The sequence below is a fragment of the Rhamphochromis sp. 'chilingali' genome (genome assembly GCF_963969265.1).
Source record: "Rhamphochromis sp. 'chilingali' genome assembly, chromosome: 21".
Taxonomy (NCBI): domain Eukaryota; kingdom Metazoa; phylum Chordata; class Actinopteri; order Cichliformes; family Cichlidae; genus Rhamphochromis; species Rhamphochromis sp. 'chilingali'.
The window spans coordinates 25,697,847-25,718,419 of record NC_137949.1 but is presented as its reverse complement, the minus strand read 5'-3'; the positions used below and the strand labels follow the sequence as shown (position 1 = coordinate 25,718,419).

The following is a 20,573-nucleotide window of genomic DNA, read 5'->3' as shown; positions in this document are numbered from 1 at the left end:
TGTCCCTTTGGTAGCCCAACAATGTATCTTTCCTGTAGCCCAGCAAAGATACACTGTCAACATAAAATTTGCCTTTTAGAAACAACTTCTTGTGCAGCTGCTGCAGGACAAACCTTAAGTGATTTTATGTTCTGAGAGAGATCGTGAGAAAAATAAGATGTTATCCAGGTAGACAAACATGAAACAATTTATGAAATGCCAGACAACGTCATTAACTAGGGCCTGAAAAACAGCAGGTGTGTTAGTTAGTCCAAAGGGCATTACCAGGTGTTTGAAGTGTCTGTGATGGGTATTGAAGGCCATCTTCCACTAACCCCCTGCCTAATTCTCATCAAGTGACAGACAGATGTGGAGGAAGAGACAGAGTGAGATCCTTTCTGAAAACTTCAGCCAAATCATGATAAACAGTTTGGAACCCTGAACCAAACCCACCTGCGTTTTCAGGTGGGTTTGGTTCAGGGGCTGTAGAATCTGAAGGGAGAGTGGATTTTAAACAGTTCTTATGGAAAGACAGCCTCCATCCAGACTCATTTTGTTTCTCAGTTGATGTGCGGATTGTTGGGTCGTAACCAAGGGTGACCATGGACCAACAGGGTGATGGGGGCTTCAAATCATAGAAACTGATAGCTTTGGTGGGGTTATCCAACAGAGTGAGTGAGGTGGGTTTTGTTTTGTAAGTGATATCCTGGATTTAGTTTCCAAACACAGAGACACACAAACGAACACAGACAGAGGAAAAAATGGGAAAAGACAGACAGAAGACCCAATCATAGGGGAGAAGCCAAGGAGGACTGAGGGACCCTGACACCTCCACCTTTTTCTATTTCAGTACTTAACATTCTTTCGCTTTCTTTACTTTACTCCTGTCCTGACCTGACTGGAATACTGCAGTCATACTAGTGGTCTGCTATATAAGACGTTCTCTCTGACGCAGACCTATATCAACCACGGACACTGAGACAGGTAAGTAGCTACAGCACGTAATTAGACACATAGGCGAGTGTGTAAATGCACTTTTCAGTAATATAATGATGAAAAAAAAACAAAGAAAAACAAAGAATTATTAATTTGCAAAAGAGAGAGATGTTACTGTCGTACTTTGGAAGTGACATCCAACATCCATTTAAAGTGACAGAAAGCATTTTAAAACTGATGTGGTTTCCTACAAGTCACAAAGGATCCGTTTCTTTGTGTTCAGTCAAGATGAAGTTGCTGCTTGTTGTTTCTGCTGTTCTGGCTGTAGCCAGCTGTGCCAGCATCTCTCTGGAAGATCTGGAGTTTCGCGCCTGGAAACTCAAGTTTGGTGAGACAGCAGACACTTTCTCTCCTCTTTTGTTTTTGTGTTTTTTCAGAAGCTTCTGATCATGTTTTGTGTTCTTTAAGACACTGTCCAAACCTCAAACTTGCCTCATCCAGTTATGTAAAAGTTTATAAGATTCAAATCAAAGGAAATATGTTAGCGAATCAAAAAATTGTTCTGTTTCTCATAATTTCCTTTTCCAACTTGCAGAAAAGTCATATGACTCTGAGTCAGAGGAGGCTCACCGGAAGCAGATCTGGCTCAACAACCGCAAACATGTGCTAGTGCACAACATCTTGGCAGACCAGGGTTTGAAATCCTACCACCTTGGGATGACCCACTTTGCTGACATGGTATGTGTACAAAAAAGAGATCATTCAGATTTTACCCTTCACCAATTCAGTTGTTATCTGTCTTTTTTGATGCAATTAGCATGTGAGGATACAAAAAACCAAACAACAACTTTGTTTGATAAAACCCCCATGAATGTCTTCCCTCTTTATCAGGAACATGAAGAGTACAAACAGCTGATTTCCCAAAGCTACCTTGGCTCCTTTAATGCTTCTCTGCCTCAGCGTGGCTCTAGCTTCTTTCGCCTGCCTGAAGGTACTGATCTGCCCGACACTGTTGACTGGAGGGATAAGGGATATGTCACTGAAGTCAAGGATCAGAAGATATGTGGCTCCTGCTGGGCCTTCAGTACAGTGAGTACATAAAATTTTGTGTTGTTTGGGCAACTTTGGGAAACAAAAACTGTTGCCTGGTTTGAAATCGACTCGTCCTTACTGAAGACTGGTGTACTGGAGAGTCAGCACTTCAGGAAGACAGGAAAGCTGGTGTCTCTGAGTGAGCAGCAGTTAATGGACTGCTCTCACAGCTTTGGCAACAATGGCTGCAAAGGAGGATCAGTGAAGCGGGCCTTTCAGTACATCCAAGCCAATGGAGGAATTGACACTGAGACATCCTACCCTTATGAGGCTAAGGTAAATAAATAGCAATATATCAAACACACACACACACACACACACACACACACACACACACACACACACACACACACACACACACACACACACACACACACACACACACACACACACACACACACACACACGCACCTGTTTCTTCTGTGATTTAAATCACAAACCTTGAATATATGCAGTCAGGTCTTTATCACCTGAATATCATCACATTGTAAATATCAGAATTATAAATGCAAATCAGCTCATTCAGACAGTGGTGTTAATAATGGCCATGCATGAAAGGCTGTACAGTACTGCCAAAACATATGGTAGCTCCAAGCCCTGTAAAACTCACAGCATGAGCTACTTTATTAACTTCTTTCAAAATCTATTTTTAACAGCTTTTGGAAAGCCTCTGTTTGCTAATATAAATATGTGACAGCAGTAGAAACTTATGATTGCATATGTTCTCTGTATTAGGGTCAACAATGCCATTACAAGCCTGATGGTATTGGTGCCAAATGCACTGGCTATGTTGAAGTGGAACCCAGTAACGAAGACGCCCTGAAGGAGGCTGTGGCCACTATTGGACCAATATCTGTTGGCATCGATGCTTCTCATAACTCATTCAGATTCTACCAATCAGGTGCAGACATTGAAAAAATATTTGTAAAGTGCAGAGAAACATTTTTAAATTGGAAAAGAAATGTGAAATGCTTCATTTGTTCTTTTGTTCAGTCTGATTGACATGTATTTGCAGGAGTGTATGATGAGCCCGACTGCAGCAAGACAGTGTTGAACCACGATGTGCTGGCTGTGGGTTATGGTACAGAAGATGGACATGACTACTGGTTGATCAAGAACAGGTATTTACTCCCATGTGACGCTCATATTTTAATGTTTTAGCAGCTAAATGTTGTTAAACTGTGCAATTTGTTTCTTTCTGCAGCTGGGGTCTCAGATGGGGAGACAAGGGATACATTAAGATGAGCAGGAACAAATCCAACCAGTGTGGGATTTCTTCTGATGCAACGTACCCTCTGGTCTGAAGAGGTCGGAAGAAACCTATCCTCAGTTGTTCCCTCTGATTTGACCAAAATTTAGTTTAAAGTTTTTAACCATGTTATGTAACTAAACATAATTTTATTTGTCGGGTCAAGAACCTCTCTTTTCCTGCATCAGTGTTTAATGGAATAAATTCATAAATAAGACAAATACAAGTTAAAATAAATACATAAATTGTCAAACTGTGTTCTGTTTATCAATCCATCATCTAGACATAAATGTTTAGCACCTGTGGAATGCAGCTGCAGACTTTTGTGTTCCCCAGTTATTTTTGTGTTTTGTGACTCTTCGTATTATGACGGTTTAAGTTCAAGTTTTTAAAGTTTAGCACCGAGTTTAGTTCTTTCTATGTTTTTAAGTTTTCTTGTGTGTCTGTGAGGTTTCTCTTGTGTCTTTGTCTCACCTCTGTGTCACTTGTGAAAGACTGTTTTGTCCCTAGTGCTCTGTGTGTCTTAGTTATGTCGCTGTGCTTCATCTTCCTTCCCCTTTTCCCTTTTTCCTCTCCTCGTGTTTTATCTTTTGCTTTTCCCCATTTCTGTGTCGTGTACTTCCTGTTTTATTTTGACAGTCTTTCATCCCGTGTGCAGTGTATTTGATTTTGCTTCCCAGTCTCGTTAGGTCTAATTCATCCTAGCTATGTTCCCATGTGCCTCATCTTCCCTAAAAGCTCAAAGAAAATGGAGCAGAGTGGATACTTTGATACTACTTGTTCATATTGTAACATAAGAAACTTTGCTCAACTCCTGTCTGGCTTAAAATGACTCATCCTTATTGCAGACTTACACATTGGAGGTTCAGAACTTCAGGAAGATTAGAGAGCTGGTGGCTTTAAGTAAGAAGCAGTTGGTTGATTCGTTAGCAACCATGGAAACAGTGGTGGCAATGACGGTTTGATGGACTGGGCCATTCAGTAGTGGTGTGAAATATTGATGCCTCTGACACAAGATATTTATGTTCTAGAATCAATTCTCATATTAAAATATTGATATTTTAGTCATTTGTGATAAATTTGTAATTTTTCATGAACTGAAAAACAGTGGAAAAGTAACTTTATTACTGGGATTCTGTAAATGATTGGTAGGAACTACTTCTTTTCCCACCTGTCATAGTGATACGCAAAATATCCTGTATAAATGCATCACAGCTCACTTAGTTGACAATAATGGGTGATTATAAGCAGAGCCATGTGTGGAGCTATTTCAGCTAAAACTAAAATAGTGCACATTTAACAATTGAGAAAACTGTAAAGGAAAAATAGAGACACATAAATGACCATTATATGGAAGGCTTGAGAAGACAGGATGGAGGCGTGAGGAAGGAATTACAGTAAACTCTATAGCTAGTAGAAAAACAGAACAAACCTTAATACGCTAAGAATACATAAAAGAAATATACACAATAAACAAACCAGGAATCAAACACAGAATATATAGGTAAACCAAATGAATAAACAAATTCAAAAATGCTGGGTAGCTGAGCCTCCACTGAGAAAAACGATTTATTATTATTCATCCATCCATCCATTCGCTTCCGCTTATCCTTTTCAGGGTCGCGGGGGGCGCTGGAGCCTATCCCAGCTGTCATAGGGCGAGAGGCGGGGTACACCCTGGACAGGTCGCCAGTCTGTCGCAGGGCCAACACACAGGGACAGACAACCATTCGCACTCACATTCACTCGCACATTCACACAATGGCAATTTGGATTTTCCAATTAACCTATCCCCTCAAGCTGCATGTCTTTGGACGGTGGGAGGAAGCCGGAGTACCCAGAGGGAACCCACGCAAACACGGGGAGAACATGCAAACTCCACACAGAAAGACCCCGGCCTGATGTTGGAATTGAACTCAGGACCTTCTTGCTGTGCGGCAACAGTGCTAACCACCGTGCCACCGTGCTGCCCTTTATCATTATTATTATTATTATTATTATTATTATTATTATTATTATTATTATTATTATTATTGTTGTTGTTGTTGTTGTTGTTGTTGTTGTTGTTGTTGTTGTTGTTGTTGTTGTTATGCGAGAGTAAAATGCTACTGAAATATATAAAATCAAAGGTTTATTTATTTTTAAAGTAAAGACAACCGAAACAACCCTCCATTTGTGCTAATGTTTGTCCACCAGAGGGCAGTCTGAAAGTCTAAGCAGAGGCATGTAAGGCGTAAATGAGCAATCAATGTGTTTACTTTAAAATTATTTTTCAGGCTCTTGATGCTCTCCACTGTACACTTGTAAAAGGCCAGAGCCTCCTCTGTAGGGAGGCATGTAAGGGTGGTAAGTAAGCATATACTTTAGCCTTTGCACACAATGTGCTTCAGCATTTTGCACATTTTTTGTTAAAGAAATAATGACATGGTGTAACATGTTATGTTTTGTAGCTCATATGAGGTTGTGGTTACCTCATTTTAAGAACACTGTAAAACCTTAAAATTTGAAAGGGGTTTTACCTGATCTTGACCACTCAGTATTCATGTCCATTCTCAGTGCTACATGTCGATGGGGTGGAAGGGCATTTATTCCTCCAGGACCTGAAGCTCAGTAAAGCACCCCACCAACAGCCAAACCCACCTGTTCTCTGATTGGATTGTTAAATTTGTGATTGTCATGACATAACTAATACCTAATCAGCTGAAAGGAAGAAAACTTTTGTTAAAAGAGTGACATCATGCAAACATCATGTGATCCTTCTCCAAATGTATAGCTCCACCTTTTACTGCACCTGAAATTCTTTCACTATGTTTTTGAACTGTTGTGAGTCACCAAACTGGAATACAACTATTATAGTTAGCCATATAGGAACTCTGTTTCTCTGATACAGAACTACAGTACCCAAGCCCGAACTGGCTTAACCTCAATCTTTGCAACATTTTGTGTGGTTTTCTGCAAGACAAAAGGATCTGTATTTTTCTGCTTGTCTTCAATCAAGATGAAGTTGCTTCTAGTTGTTACTGCTTTTTTGGCTGTGACCAGCTGTGCCAGCATCTCTCTTGGAGATCTGGAGTTTCATGCATGGAAGCTCAAGTTTGGTGAGACAGTAGACCCTTTTCTCCTCTTTTAGTTTAGCCTTGGGTGAAATGCTGTTGTTCATGTTTTGTGGTCTTTAAAATATGCTTAGTAAACCTCAAATTCTGAGAAAAAATGTGAACTAACCCTTACGTTTGCTTATAGAAAAGTTTAAAAGGAATAAAAGGGTATCTCTTACCAGAAATTCAATTTTTACTCTTTATTCATAATTCCTTTGTTCTCTTTATGATTTTTTCATTTTCCAACTGGCAGAAAAGTCCTATGACTCTCCATCAGAGGAGGCTCATCGGAAGCAGATCTGGCTCAACAACCGTGAATTTGTGCTAATTCACAACATATTAGCAGACCAGGGTTTCAAGTCATACCGCCTCGGTATGACCTACTTTGCTGACATGGTATGTACGGAAAAACATGTGCCAGTTATGTTTAATCCTTTTTAAAAACATTTAAATTTTGATTGCAAAAATGATATTTGAAAAGAAAAAAAAATGTCCTTCTTCATTATGTTATGTTATTATGTTGCTTTTATTATTCTACCATGTACAGTGTCCATGAGTGTTCTGAAAGGCGCTTTCAAATAAAATGTATTATTATTATTATTATTAGGAAAATGAGGAATACAAGCACCTGATTTCCCAGGGCTGCCTTGGTTCCCTCAATGTTTCCTTGCCTCACAATGGTTCTGCGTTTCTCCGGCTACCTGAAGATATTGATCTGCCCGACACTGTTGACTGGAGGGAAAAGGGATATGTCACTGATGTCAAGGATCAGAAGAAGTGTGGCTCCTGCTGGGCCTTCAGTGCAGTCAGTACATATAACTTAGTGTTCTCTACTTGTTGTAATTTGGCAAACGTTGCTCAACTTAATTATATTGTATAATCAGCTATATATTCTGGATTAAGATGAACTCATGTTTATTGCAGACTGGTGCACTGGAGGGTCAGCACTTCAGGAAGACAGGAAAATTGGTGTCTCTGAGTGAACAGCAGTTGGTGGACTGCTCTCGCAGCTTTGGGAACCACGGCTGCCAAGGAGGCTTGTCATACCAGGCTTTTCACTACATTATATACAATGGAGGAATTGACACTGAGGCGTCCTACCCTTATGAGGCTAGGGTAATTAGACAGCAATGTCTCAAAAACCTGCTGTCACACCAGATCTCCTAAAACAAAATCTTTGAACGTACATTTTCAGGTGTTCATTACCTGACTATGATCATCTTGCTAAATATCAAAGTTGAAACCGCCATGTGCTCATTCAGACGGTGGTAGTCATGATGGTTTCTGGCTAAAATATATAGTAGTTCCAAGACTTGTAAAGTAGTACTACTTACTACTTACTGTACTTCTTTCAAATACAATTCAATCTAGTATAGTAAATTATAGTAAATTATAACATATTTTCTCTCAATTAGGATGGACTATGCCGTTACAACCCCAATGCTATTGGTGCCAAATGCACTAGCTATGTTCATGTGAGTAACTCTGATGAAGCTGCACTGAAGTCTGCTGTGGCTACCTTTGGACCGATATCTGTGTCCATTGATGCTTCTCATCGATCGTTTCAACTCTACCATTCAGGTGCAGACATTGACACACTTTGGGGAAAGTACCAAGAAAAATATCTTCAAATAGAAAAAGAAATTGAAGGTGCTTAATTTATTCTTTATACCTGTAAGTCTGATTGACATGTATTTACAGGATTGTATGATGAGCCGGCCTGCAGCAGCACACGTTTGGGCCATGCTGTGCTGCTTGTAGGTTATGGTACTTTGACTGGACACGACTACTGGCTGGTCAAGAACAGGTAAATACCCACATGTGATGCTCATATTTTAATTCGTTCATTTCATTCTTTACAATATTCACTGAGAGGTGATACACAGATACGTATACATGAACATGAAGTGTGAGCTTTACAGTGGGGCAAAAAAGTATTTAGTCAGCCACCGATTGTGCAAGTTCCCCCACCTAAAATGATGACAGAGGTCAGTAATTTGCACCAGAGGTACACTTCAACTGTGAGAGACAGAATGTGAAAAAAAAATCCATGAATCCACATGGTAGGATTTGTAAAGAATTTATTCGTAAATCAGGGTGGAAAATAAGTATTTGGTCAATAACAAAAATACAACTCAATACTTTGTAACATAACCTTTGTTGGCAATAACAGAGGTCAAACGTTTACTATAGGTCTTTACCAGGTTCGCACACACAGTAGCTGGTATTTTGGCCCATTCCTCCATGCAGATCTTCTCGAGAGCAGTGATGTTTTGGGGCTGTCGCCGAGCAACACAGACTTTCAACTCCCGCCACAGATTTTCTATGGGGTTGAGGTCTGGAGACTGGCTAGGCCACTCCAGGACTTTCAAATGCTTCTTACGGAGCCACTCCTTTGTTGCCCGGGTGGTGTGTTTTGGATCATTGTCATGTTGGAAGACCCAGCCTCGTTTCATCTTCAAAGTTCTCACTGATGGAAGGAGGTTTTGGCTCAAAATCTCACGATACATGGCCCCATTCATTCTGTCCTTAACACGGATCAGTCGTCCTGTCCCCTTGGCAGAAAAACAGCCCCATAGCATGATGTTTCCACCCCCATGCTTCACAGTAGGTATGGTGTTCTTGGGATGCAACTCAGTATTCTTCTTCCTCCAAACACGACGAGTTGAGTTTATACCAAAAAGTTCTACTTTGGTTTCATCTGACCACATGACATTCTCCCAATCCTCTGCTGTATCATCCATGTGCTCTCTGGCAAACTTCAGACGGGCCTGGACATGCACTGGCTTCAGCAGCGGAACACGTCTGGCACTGCGGGATTTGATTCCCTGCCGTTGTAGTGTGTTACTGATGGTGACCTTTGTTACTTTGGCCCCAGCTCTCTGCAGGTCATTCACCAGGTCCCCCCGTGTGGTTCTGGGATCTTTGCTCACCGTTCTCATGATCATTTTGACCCCACGGGATGAGATCTTGCGTGGAGCCCCAGATCGAGGGAGATTATCAGTGGTCTTGTATGTCTTCCATTTTCTGATGATTGCTCCCACAGTTGATTTTTTCACACCAAGCTGCTTGCCTATTGTAGATTCACTCTTCCCAGTCTGGTGCAGGTCTACAATACTTTTCCTGGTGTCCTTCGAAAGCTCTTTGGTCTTGGCCATGGCGGAGTTTGGAGTCTGACTGTTTGAGGCTGTGGACAGGTGTCTTTTATACAGATGATGAGTTCAAACAGGTGCCATTCATACAGGTAACGAGTGGGGGACAGAAAAGCTTCTTACAGAAGACGTTACAGGTCTGTGAGAGCCAGAGATTTTCCTTGTTTGAGGTGACCAAATACTTATTTTCCACCCTAATTTACGAATAAATTCTTTACAAATCCTACCATGTGAATTCATGGATTTTTTTTTCACATTCTGTCTCTCACAGTTGAAGTGTACCTCTGGTGCAAATTACTGACCTCTGTCATCATTTTAAGTGGGGGAACTTGCACAATCGGTGGCTGACTAAATACTTTTTTGCCCCACTGTAGCTGCTAAATGTTGTTAATTTGTTTCTTTCTGTAGCTGGGGACTTGGATGGGGAGAGATGGGATACATTAAGATGAGCAGGAACAAGTACAACCAGTGTGGGATTGCCACTCGAGGAATCTGCCCTCTGGTCTAATGAGGTGGGAGTAAACGCATCCTCATTTTGTCCTTATTTGACAAACAATTACTTAAAATACCATTTAAGCATATGTAACTTCTGATAATCAAACGGTATGTTTTTACAGTACACTACAGCTTACTATAGGATCGTGGTTATGGGTATTAGTTTTTTAGTTTTATCTAAATTAACTGAGTTATAAGACAGTATCTTTTTTATGGTGTCAACCAGTCTCTCTTTTCCCAAAACTGCAATTCACATTGAGATATAAACATTTACATTTGCGTTTTTACTGTAGTGGTGGGTATGACTTAATAACCATCTTGTGATGTTACCATTAGAACTATTAATCCGTTGATCAATCAGCTTTATTCAGAAAGAGAACCTCAGCCCTTGTGGGATGCATTTCTATCCAGTTTTCTGCAGATTTTTGTGTTTAATCCAGAATAAAGCAGATTTACTGAATATCTGCTGGCTTTTTCTGTAGAGTTGTCAGTGACAGTTTTGTTTCATTTAGAAATGTTTAAATACTTATTAATACCAATGAAATGATATTGCTGAATAATGCACCTTTTGCTGGTCCTTCCTTATCAGGTGTGTGAGTGGGTGGATTTACTATGTTAACAATATTAAATCATTGGTAAAATGTATCAGTCAAATCAAATTATGTACTGCTGATACATTTCTCTAAAATCCATGTGGGTTTTCAACATTTATTTGGTATTTCATGGATTCCAATTGAGTTCCCATTGGCTCAACTTTGAGAGTCACCAATATGTATAAATAGCATATCATTACACTTAAGCAAATTAATTACATGCTATTTGTTGTGGAAAATAAAACCAAACTGATTTTCTGGGATTTATTGAAAGAATCCATCACTCCAGCACAAACAAGGCTCATACCATGATTTTAAGTTGTTTTAAGTTGTAAATCAGTCAGATTTGACCCAAACACGACAGGAAGGTTAAAGCTTCTGTTAAAATGTTCAGCAATGCTTGATTTAATCTTGCTTGATGTTGAGAAATGTGTGATATATCATGCCATTAACCATTGAAAATGTTTATTAAAAAACTCCTTACCTTCACCTGTCCCTCCCTCAGAATATCCTCAAGCGCTGATGCAATAGCTGATCCTGTCTGTTTTCGGAGGGAGAAACATTTTGTCGCTCATCCAAGTGACTTCTTGGAAAAGTCACTATAACAAGTATGATTCAATGCAGAGAGGTCTATTAACACATAGTGAGTGAAAAAGGTGACTGAAAAGCAATGCATCATGGGAGTCCCCCAGCAGCCTACCCCTATTGCAGCATTACTAAGGAAGGATTCAGGGTCACCTGATCCATCCTTAGCTTTATGATTTAGCAAAAAGGAAAGTTTTAAGCCCAATCTTTAAAGTAGAGACAGTGTCTGTGTCCCGAGTCCAAACTGGAAGCTCGTTCCACAGAAGAGTGGCCTAGGAATATTCAGACCTCAGTCAGGCGCAAGAAATGTTTCTCCTTTATAAAGTTTTATTACACAAAATTAAACGGTTATAATTTTAGCACCATGGAGAGTGCACATAAATTTCACTGTATTTACTGTGCTCTAATGCAAGACTGTTTTTAGTGGTGGACACAAATTCAACTGCATGCACTTTCACACTGCATGAGATAAAGATTACAGACAGACACATGTACACACGCGATTTTTCTTGATTTAGTAAATCTGGGTCTTAATGGTGTAACCACTTATTTCAGTTGAGACCTGCTGAATAAAACTTTCATTTTGCAAACTATTGTGCTTGGCTTCTTCTGGTTGTAATATTCTTACCTCAACTGTTAGCCTTTGTTTGGGAGCTAATCTAATATCTGCCCACATACCATTCAACATTAACTCTAAATGCACCTCAGAGTTCTGCATAAATGACTTAATACCAAAGAAGACCTTCCACCTGACCTCCACAGCGGCGTCGTGCGATCATCCTCTTGATGTATAGCTCCACCTTTTTCTATTTCAGTGCCTGGCATTCCTTATCTTCCTTCAAGAGCTGCCCCCCCCCCCCCCCCCCCAGCTCTGCTGACTGACCTGTATGAAGCAATCATAACAGGTAGTCATAGGTAACATGAAGAAGCCCTGAAGGAGGCTGTGGTCATCATTAGACCGGTTTCTGTGGCCATTGGTGCTTCTCATGAGTCCTTCCAATTCTACCAATCAGGTACAATCATTAAAACACTTTTGAAAGTATCTTCAAATAAAACAAGAAATATTTTTTTTCTTGTTATTTTAAACCCATCAGTCACCATCACTCACCCCTAACTAACATGTATTTTAAGGTATGTACGATGAAGCAGCACCGATTTGGACCGTGGTGTGCTCACTGTGGGTTACGGTTCTTACAAAGGACATGACTCCCGGCTGATCAAGAACAGCTAAATACTGACATGTTTTAATTCATGCACTTCATTCCTGCTAACATTCGCCAAGTGCTGATACACAGCTACAAAAGGCATCTTTTGTTAATCAGATTGTTATGTCTTCACATGAGGTTAATGTGAACACAGCTGAGTTTTAGCTGCTGAATGCTGTTCATTTGTTTCTTTCTGGGGCAGTGGGGTCTTGGATGGGGAGAGATGGGCTACATTAGGATGAGCAGGAACAATTTCAATTGTTCTGGGCTTATTTCCAAGTTACCCTTTGATCTGAACAGATGGAAATAAGGGGCAGGGGGCATATAATTTACTTAAAAATCAAATGATCTTTTTTAAGTTTTATTTCTGGTTCGGTTTCTGGTGTTTTGTTTGTGTTTAATGGACTAACCTTATAATGACTGCAAACACATGTAAATAAATAAATGTTTGACACTAAGATGTAAACATTTACTTTTGTGTGTTTTACTTTGTTGGTGGTGCGTGGCTTAATAACCATGCAGTGGAATTTAGATTTAGAATCTGTTGTCTGTTGGTCAATCCAAAGATTTTTACAAATCAGATTAGCTGATTAGCCCCAAGCTTTTAGTGTAGAGTCTGCATGGATTACATTTTAGTTTCATTGAAGAGCAAATTTGGTGGACTCTGTGTCTATCACTCTCTATTTTTTTTAAATGACTAAAGATGCAAAAGCATGCCTGTTAAAAAAAGCTGGAAAAGCTGCTAATAATAACAAACACTCCAATCTGTGGTTAAAGTAGAAATGCGGAGTACAAGTCATGCGCAAAGCAAACATCTTGACATTATTTTGGGTTCATAAGCTAGTTTGAGTCAACATAAATAATTCTAAATAAACCATTTATGTTGTCCAAAAGTCTGATGTTTCAGAAGCAGTCTCAAATACTTCCTGCTTCTATGGCCTTTGGTTTGCAAACATTAGATGAAAGATATAAACTGAAAACTTTTGTAGATGAATGTCTCCTCTCTGGATTCTCCTGTCTGAATTTAACGTTTTGTGCTTCCTCAGTTACAGTTTTACTTCCTTCAGCATGTTGTGATTTGAATTTTTTTTTTTTTTTTTTACATTCATTGATCACATGCAGGAAAGGACAGAGACATAAAACTGAAAGGCGATGTGGACATATAACACCGTAATGGAGGCTAAGTCTGGCTGACTGTTATGTAAAAAAGACAATAGAAATTTAAAGCAGCCAACTGTCAAGTGTGCAAAGTTAAATAGTCATAATCAAGCATAATTTGACGAGCCTGAGCTTGTCGAGCACAGCTAATATGCTTTTTTCCCTTTTACTTACTTCCGAAAAGAAAACCTAATTTCTGCTGTTCAATGGGCTCCTGAACAAATTTAAACTTTTTAAAATTATGCAAAATGCAAAACGCTTAGCCGTGTCTCTAATAAAACTGCTGTAACTTCAGAGGTAATGTTCATATGTTAATTGATGGTTTTCTTTCATTTTTGATGTACTGCAGAATATTTTTATAAAATCCCGGGCCAGGAAAATCATCTTCATGTTTTTCTGTGTTTTATCCTCAGCTACTTTGACACAAAGGCATCTGCTGTGATGCTCACACCTTTGATAAAGTCTTGCGTGTGTCAGCTTCCTTTTTATAGATACAAAAATATGTAAATGTACTGATCTGAATTATAATATTTCTGACTGTCTGAGGCAAAATTTCCCATATTCAAATCGAATTGAATCAAATCGAATCGAACTGAATTGAATTGTGGATCGAATCGATTCAGGACCTTCAACACACCTGAATCAAATGATTACTTCATTACCAGGCCTCTGGAGAACTTCAAGACATGTTGAGGAGGTAATTTAGCCATTTGAATCAGCTGTGATGGATCAAGGACACATCTAAATCTGCAGGACACCGGCCCTCGAGGCCTGGAGTTGGACACCACTGGTCTAGGTTACGCATTCTTGTGTCAGGTTCCTTTTGTGTCTCCTGTGAGAGTCTGTGTATGTTCTTTAAGTTTTGTCCGTGTCTCCCTTTTCTGTTCCCATGTTTCATTCCATGTCTCCCTTGTCTGAGTTGTGCATGTTCTCCCCAGCCCGTCATCTCCCTCTCCCTCTGTGTCCCTCACTCCGCGTCCCAGTCATGTCATTGTTTTCCTCTCCCAGTTCCGTTTCCACGTCTGTTCCTTGGTCCCAGTGTCAAGACTATGTGTCTTAATCTGCATGTTTCCTGTTTTATTTTGACAGTCTCTCATCTTGTGTTCAGTGTGTTCTGTTTTAATTCCTTTGTCTCGTTACGCCTTAACTCGTTCCAGCTGTGTTCCCTGTGTGTTTCCACTTCCCTCATCACCTTCATGTGCATTTATTGTGTGAGTTTCCCTTTGTTCATTGTCAAGATCGTCGGTTAACCTTCCCTGTGTTTCTATGGTCCATGTGTTCGGGGATTTCATGTTTCATGCACTTATTTTCCCAGTTCAAGTTTTATGTTAGTTTCTTCCTTCCTTTTTCCTTTCTTTTGGTTTATGTTTTCGTTTTCAGCGACAAGAAGTGCTCGCTTTTCGTTAAAGTTTAATTCTGCCTCACTCATCTGCATCTGGTTACACACACCACAACCTCCACACAATCTGCGGCCTGGATTGTGACACTATTAGAGTGTTTTTTTATTAACATTTATTTTCAAAAAGTGGAACAGGACAGAGACATTTATTTTCTTTCTTCATACATGTTGGTTGATTAGAAATTCAATAACAGTGTAATTCTGAGAACTGAGAAGGGAAAGAAATGGATGACAGTAATGGCAAAAACAGTCAAAACATGTTTGACAAGCTGCACTGGTTTAATCACAAGTTAAATTTTCCGTCAAAGTTCTTCCTCTGCTCGTGCTTTATGTTTAAAATCACTCAGTTATACGGACATAATAAATGTTATGAGTAATCAGAGTGATCACAGTTCAGCCTTTTTTATATTGGTGTGCATATCATTTTCAGCTGCTTATGTTTTCTTTAGTGTCTAAAACCTTTAATTTGATTCTCTTTACAAATAAGTCTGACCTTTGCTCATCATCACTACAGGTACACATACAATTCAAGTGATATAGTTTGTCTTTTTTCAAATTTCTTTTTTCAAAAACAGTTGAAGAAAAAACTTCCCCTACTACAACAACTTCTTCTCTTTAACTTTGTCAGACATTATTGATGAGATTTTCCAAGATATGGTAAATGGCCTGCATTTGTATAGCGCTTTTCTAGTCCCTAAGGACCCCAAAGCGCTTCACACTACATTCGGTCATTCACCCATTCACACACAGGCGATGGCAAGCTACATTGTAGCCACAGCTGCCCTGGGGCGAGGCAGAGGACTGCCGGACACTGACGCCACCGGGCCCTCTGACCACCACCAGTAGGCAAACATGGGGTTAGTATCTTGCCCAAGGATATTTGACATGCAGCCAGGAGGCAGCCTGGGATCAAACCACGGACCTTCTGATTAGTGGCTGAGCTGCTCTGCCACCTGAGCTACAGCCACCCCACAAGACAAACAGGAACTGTAGATTCAAAATTTGTGATGAGTAACAATTTACTCATCACATATTGACTTCGTTTACTTCATCAAAATCTATAGTCTGTAATGTTTTATGATTTTTAAATCAAATAAAATGTGAATTTTGACCTTTGACTTGTGCTAACTTTTTTTTATATCACTGCATTATTTTGTGACAAATTTGAACTTGTCATGATTTTTAAAATCTAATAAGACATTTCTCAGTGAAAAAGTCATCCACGGAGGCTCTACAGAGCAGGTTAATCAGCTTTATTTTCTTGGAAGCACAAAAGTCTGCAGAAAACTGAATAGAAAGAAAAATCACTCAAGTGCTGAATATCTCTGTGTGGATAAAAGTAGATTAATTAACACAGTTTCTAATGATAGAAACCACTGCATGGTTATTAAGTCACACAACAAAGTGTAACACACACACAATCTCATGAACCGAAAGTTCGCCAAGGAGTGGACCCAAATGCAGACACCAAGACGCAGAGGAAACTATTTACAAGAGTTATTATTTGACAGCAGAGTTTGTGAGCCAGATTAGAAATGGCTATGGGGAGTGGTGAGTGGAGCTGAGAAGGGAGCTGGATCACAGAGGGGGTCACGGCGAGAGACAGAGAGGCAAAAGGGATCCTGTAACAGACAGAGACAGAGTTATTGTATGGATAATGAGCAGTCAACTCAGAGTCTTTTGCTGGTGAGTTTATTCTGCTTACTTCCAGGTCCAGGCTTTGAAGGCCCTGAGGAAGGGAGGTCCGTGGGAATTTCCAGTGTATTCGTGGTATAATGGCAAGTTATGCCGCTACGCTAGTTACCGCCATGGAGAGCATAATGAACTGCCGAGTAAAAGCAGGTTGCACAGGTTTAAGTAGCTCTCCCACTGATTGCTTGCACATGAGCACTAGATGAGACACATGAAGCTTCACCCCAGTGGGATGGACAGCAGCTGAACACTGATGACAAAGTATATCCTTATTATCAAGGAACACATTACATTATAACAGGATTGGGCCAAAACAGGTGAAACTGAATATGCCAATGGAAGATCAAGCAGAGGTATCTATGCCACATTTCAAAAGGGAAAAAGACATTTTCAATGAATAAAATCAAATTTCAGAGTAGTGGCATTTAGAGAATAGTGTTTTTAAGTAGACCAACGGGAGAAATATACAACAGCCTTTTTTGTCCGTTTGAATAGTCACAATATATATCAGTCTAGGACTGTTTTGTCACTGAGCCCAGAAACACCTGCAAAAACTTTGTGAGACCAAAGAAGACCAAGAAATGCTGATTATCATGAAGGGTCCTCCACCTAATCACTTCAGTGAACAACTGTGAGAGGTGTAAAAAGCCAGACGTTCTGTGAAATCTTAACATTGTCAAATCCTGCAACAAGCTACTGAAACGCTGATCATGTCCTCCTGATGATGTATGACACTTAAGTTCCTTGTTTTTGCTGAGGCTGAATAAAACGTTTTCTTAAATTTGTGGCACTGTGCGATCCTCCTCTTAATGTATAGCTCCACCTTTTTCTATTTCAGTGCCTAACATTCCTTCTCTTCTTTGAAGAGCTGCTGAAAAACACCTGACTGACTGGTATGAAGTAATCATAACAGGTAGTCAGGTAAATAAAAACACCTCTCTGACACAGAGCTGTATCTCACACAGGTGGTTATTCTTCAGTCTTCACAACAGACAAAGACAACGAGACAGGTAAGTAGCTGCAGCACAGATGATAACACATAGACAGGTCCATATACACTTTCAGTAATGCAAAGATTCATTATTTCGAGAAAGAATTACAGGAAGAGATTAAAAAGAAACTGGAACTGAGACATAGAGCACATAGTATGGTAGTATGAAAATGACATCCAGCATCTTGACAGAAAATATTTTAATGCTGATGTGAAAAAGATCATAAACTGCCTGTGTGGTTTCCTGTAAGTCACAAAGGATTTCTGTCTTTTTCTGTTTGTGTTCAGTCAAGATGAAGTTGCTGCTTGTTGTTTCTGCTGTTCTGGCTGTATCCAGCTGTGCCAGCATCTCTCTGGAAGATCTGGAGTTTCACGCCTGGAAGCTCAAGTTTGGTGAGACAGCAGACTCTTTCTCTACTCTTATATTGAAGGTTTTTGTCAGAAGCTACTGATCATGCTTTGTGGTTTTTACAATAATGTCTCAAATGAAAGAAAACCTTTTAGCTTAAATTAAAATTTTATTCATTAATGATCGATTACACGTGATTTTCTTTTATTCTGTTTCTGATATTTCACTTTTCCGACTGGCAGGAAAATCCTACGATTCTCCATCAGAGGAGAGTCACCGTAAGCAGATCTGGCTCACCAACCGCAAACTTGTGCTAATGCACAACATCTTGGCTGATCAGGGCTTCAAATCCTACCGGCTTGGTATGACCTACTTTGCTGACATGGTATGTGTAGAAACAGAAGCCAGTCAGGTTTCAGAATGACACATCAAAGTTCATTATTAGAATAGCCATGAGTAATTTTGGTTACAATTTGCATACAGCAGCTTTAAAAATTACAGTTAAACCCCAATAATTTTGCTCTTCTTCATCAGGAAAATGAAGAGTATAAACAGCTGGTTTCCCGGGGCTGCCTTGGATCTTTCAATGCTTCTCTGCCTCGCCGTGGCTCTACCTTCCTTCGCTTGCCTGAAGGTATTGATCTGCCTGACACTGTTGACTGGAGGGATAAGGGATATGTCACTGGTGTCAAGGATCAGAAGCAGTGTGGCTCCTGCTGGGCCTTCAGTGCAGTGAGTATATTGGAATCAGTCTTCCTACTGTTATAAAGCGGGAAACTTTGCTCGACTGTTGCCTTTTTAAAAACTGACTCATTCTTATTACAGACTGGTGCACTGGAGGGTCAGCACTTCAGGAAGACAGGAACGCTGGTGTCTCTGAGTGAGCAGCAGTTGGTCGACTGCTCTGGCACATATGGAAACATGGGCTGCAATGGAGGCTGGATGGACTCTGCTTTCCGGTACATCGAAGCCAATGGAGGAATTGACACTGAGACATCCTACCCTTATGAGGCTGAGGTAAATCGACAGCAGTATGTCAAAACCATATCACACCAAATCTCTTGTTGATGTAAATAATTTCTCAATTAGGACCGGATCTGTCGCTATAACCCTGCAAGTGTTGGTGCCACATGCAGCGGCTATGTTGATGTGAGTAAATTTAATGAAGAAGCCCTGAAGGAGGCTGTGGCCACCATCGGACCGGTTTCTGTGGCAATTGATGCTTCTCAGATGTCATTCCAGTTCTATACATCAGGTGCAGACATTGAAACACTGTTTTGGAAGATTTCTTCAAATAGTACAAGAACTGAGAAGTGTTTTATTTGTTCTTTACACCTGTCAGTCTAATTCACCTGTATTTAAAGGAGTGTATGATGAACCTGGGTGCAGCAGCCTAGAATTGGACCATGGTGTGCTGGCTGTGGGTTATGGTACTGAGAATGGACATGACTACTGGCTGGTCAAGAACAGGTAAATACCCACAGGTGACGGTCATATTTGAATTCATGCACTTCATTCCTGCTAACATTCACTGAGTGCTGATGCACAGCTGCATATAAAGGCATCTTATTTGTGGTTTCACAGCGTAATACAGATCATTATGTCGCTGCATGCTGTTCAACTATTAGTGTGAACATAACTGAGTTTTACCTGCTAAATGTTGTTATTTTCTGTCTTTCTGTAGCTGGGGTCTTGGATGGGGACAGATGGGATACATTAAGATGAGCAGGAACAAACTCAACCAGTGTGGGATTGCTAGTGCAGCAAGCTACCCTCTGGTCTGAAGTGGTGGAAACAAACTCAGCTACATTTGTTTTTCCATTTGAACAAAATGTACTCATGTTAATTTTAAACCTTTGTTTACATAATCCGAAATATATGTGAACATTTAAGATTTATTCAATCCAGGTTAGTGTTAGTCTAGGATTTTCTTCAATGTGGTCGAAATATATAATTTTACGTCCAAAAAGTAAATAAACTGAGATGCAAACATTTACTTTTGTCTGTTTCACTTTGTTGCTCGTGTGTAGCTTAATAAGTGGATCAGTCCACTGTGAGGACAGATTTTATGTTTCCAAGAGAACAAAGATGACTGAGTAACCCCCAGTTTCTCCTCTAGATGGATGATATTTTTGTTTAATTGAGACACATATTGACAATAGTTATTGCATAATTGACATTAAATGATACAATAGTATGCAAAACATTAAGTGATGCACATTTGGCTGTTCCTTTTCAGAACCAAAGTTAGTACATGTTAAAGGTCGGTCATGACAGGCGAGAGATTAAAGAGATTTAAAAACAAATAAAAGAACTTAAAAAACGATCCTAAAACATACAGGTTGCCAGTGGAGTGAAATTAAAATGGTGGTGATGTGCTCAGACTTTTCTGCTCCAGTTAAAAAACGCTCTGCAGCATTTTGCACAACCTGCAGACTTCTAATGGATGCATCACATAATTGCCATTAAATGATACAAAACATTAAAATGATTAAATGATGCAAAACATTCGTAATGCACATTTGGCTCTTCCTTTTTGGAATAAAAGTTAGCACATGTCAAAGGTCAGTCATGACAGGATTTCTATTTTTCTTTGTCATTTG

The 20,573-nt window shown here is 39.8% G+C and overlaps 1 protein-coding gene across 1 annotated transcript; it reads left to right on the top strand.

The window, feature by feature from the left end:
- The first annotated feature begins 824 nt into the window (after positions 1 to 824).
- LOC308390108 (uncharacterized protein) lies at positions 825 to 19,964 on the top strand. Its single transcript, XM_080871800.1, has 17 exons — positions 825 to 963; positions 1,199 to 1,303; positions 1,511 to 1,653; positions 1,807 to 2,004; positions 7,276 to 7,467; positions 7,767 to 7,932; positions 8,053 to 8,158; positions 9,912 to 10,005; positions 16,650 to 16,770; positions 17,596 to 17,640; positions 17,910 to 18,014; positions 18,213 to 18,355; positions 18,505 to 18,702; positions 18,796 to 18,987; positions 19,060 to 19,225; positions 19,335 to 19,440; positions 19,655 to 19,964. Exons 2-17 carry the CDS (start codon positions 1,204 to 1,206, stop codon positions 19,752 to 19,754), a joined length of 2,175 nt encoding a protein of 724 aa, XP_080727926.1. The 5' UTR covers positions 825 to 963; positions 1,199 to 1,203; the 3' UTR covers positions 19,755 to 19,964.
- Positions 19,965 to 20,573: the final 609 nt, after the last annotated feature.

What these genes read in the sequence shown, in the direction of transcription:
- LOC308390108 (XM_080871800.1), top strand. Translation starts at nt 1,204, where the DNA reads ATGAAGTTGCTGCTTGTTGTTTCTGCTGTTCTGGCTGTAGCCAGCTGT. An exon ending in CGCCTGGAAACTCAAGTTTG is followed by an intron (nt 1,304 to 1,510) that starts GTGAGACAGCAG and finishes TCCAACTTGCAG; the next exon opens with AAAAGTCATATGACTCTGAG. An exon ending in CCTACCCTTATGAGGCTAGG is followed by an intron (nt 7,468 to 7,766) that starts GTAATTAGACAG and finishes TCTCTCAATTAG; the next exon opens with GATGGACTATGCCGTTACAA.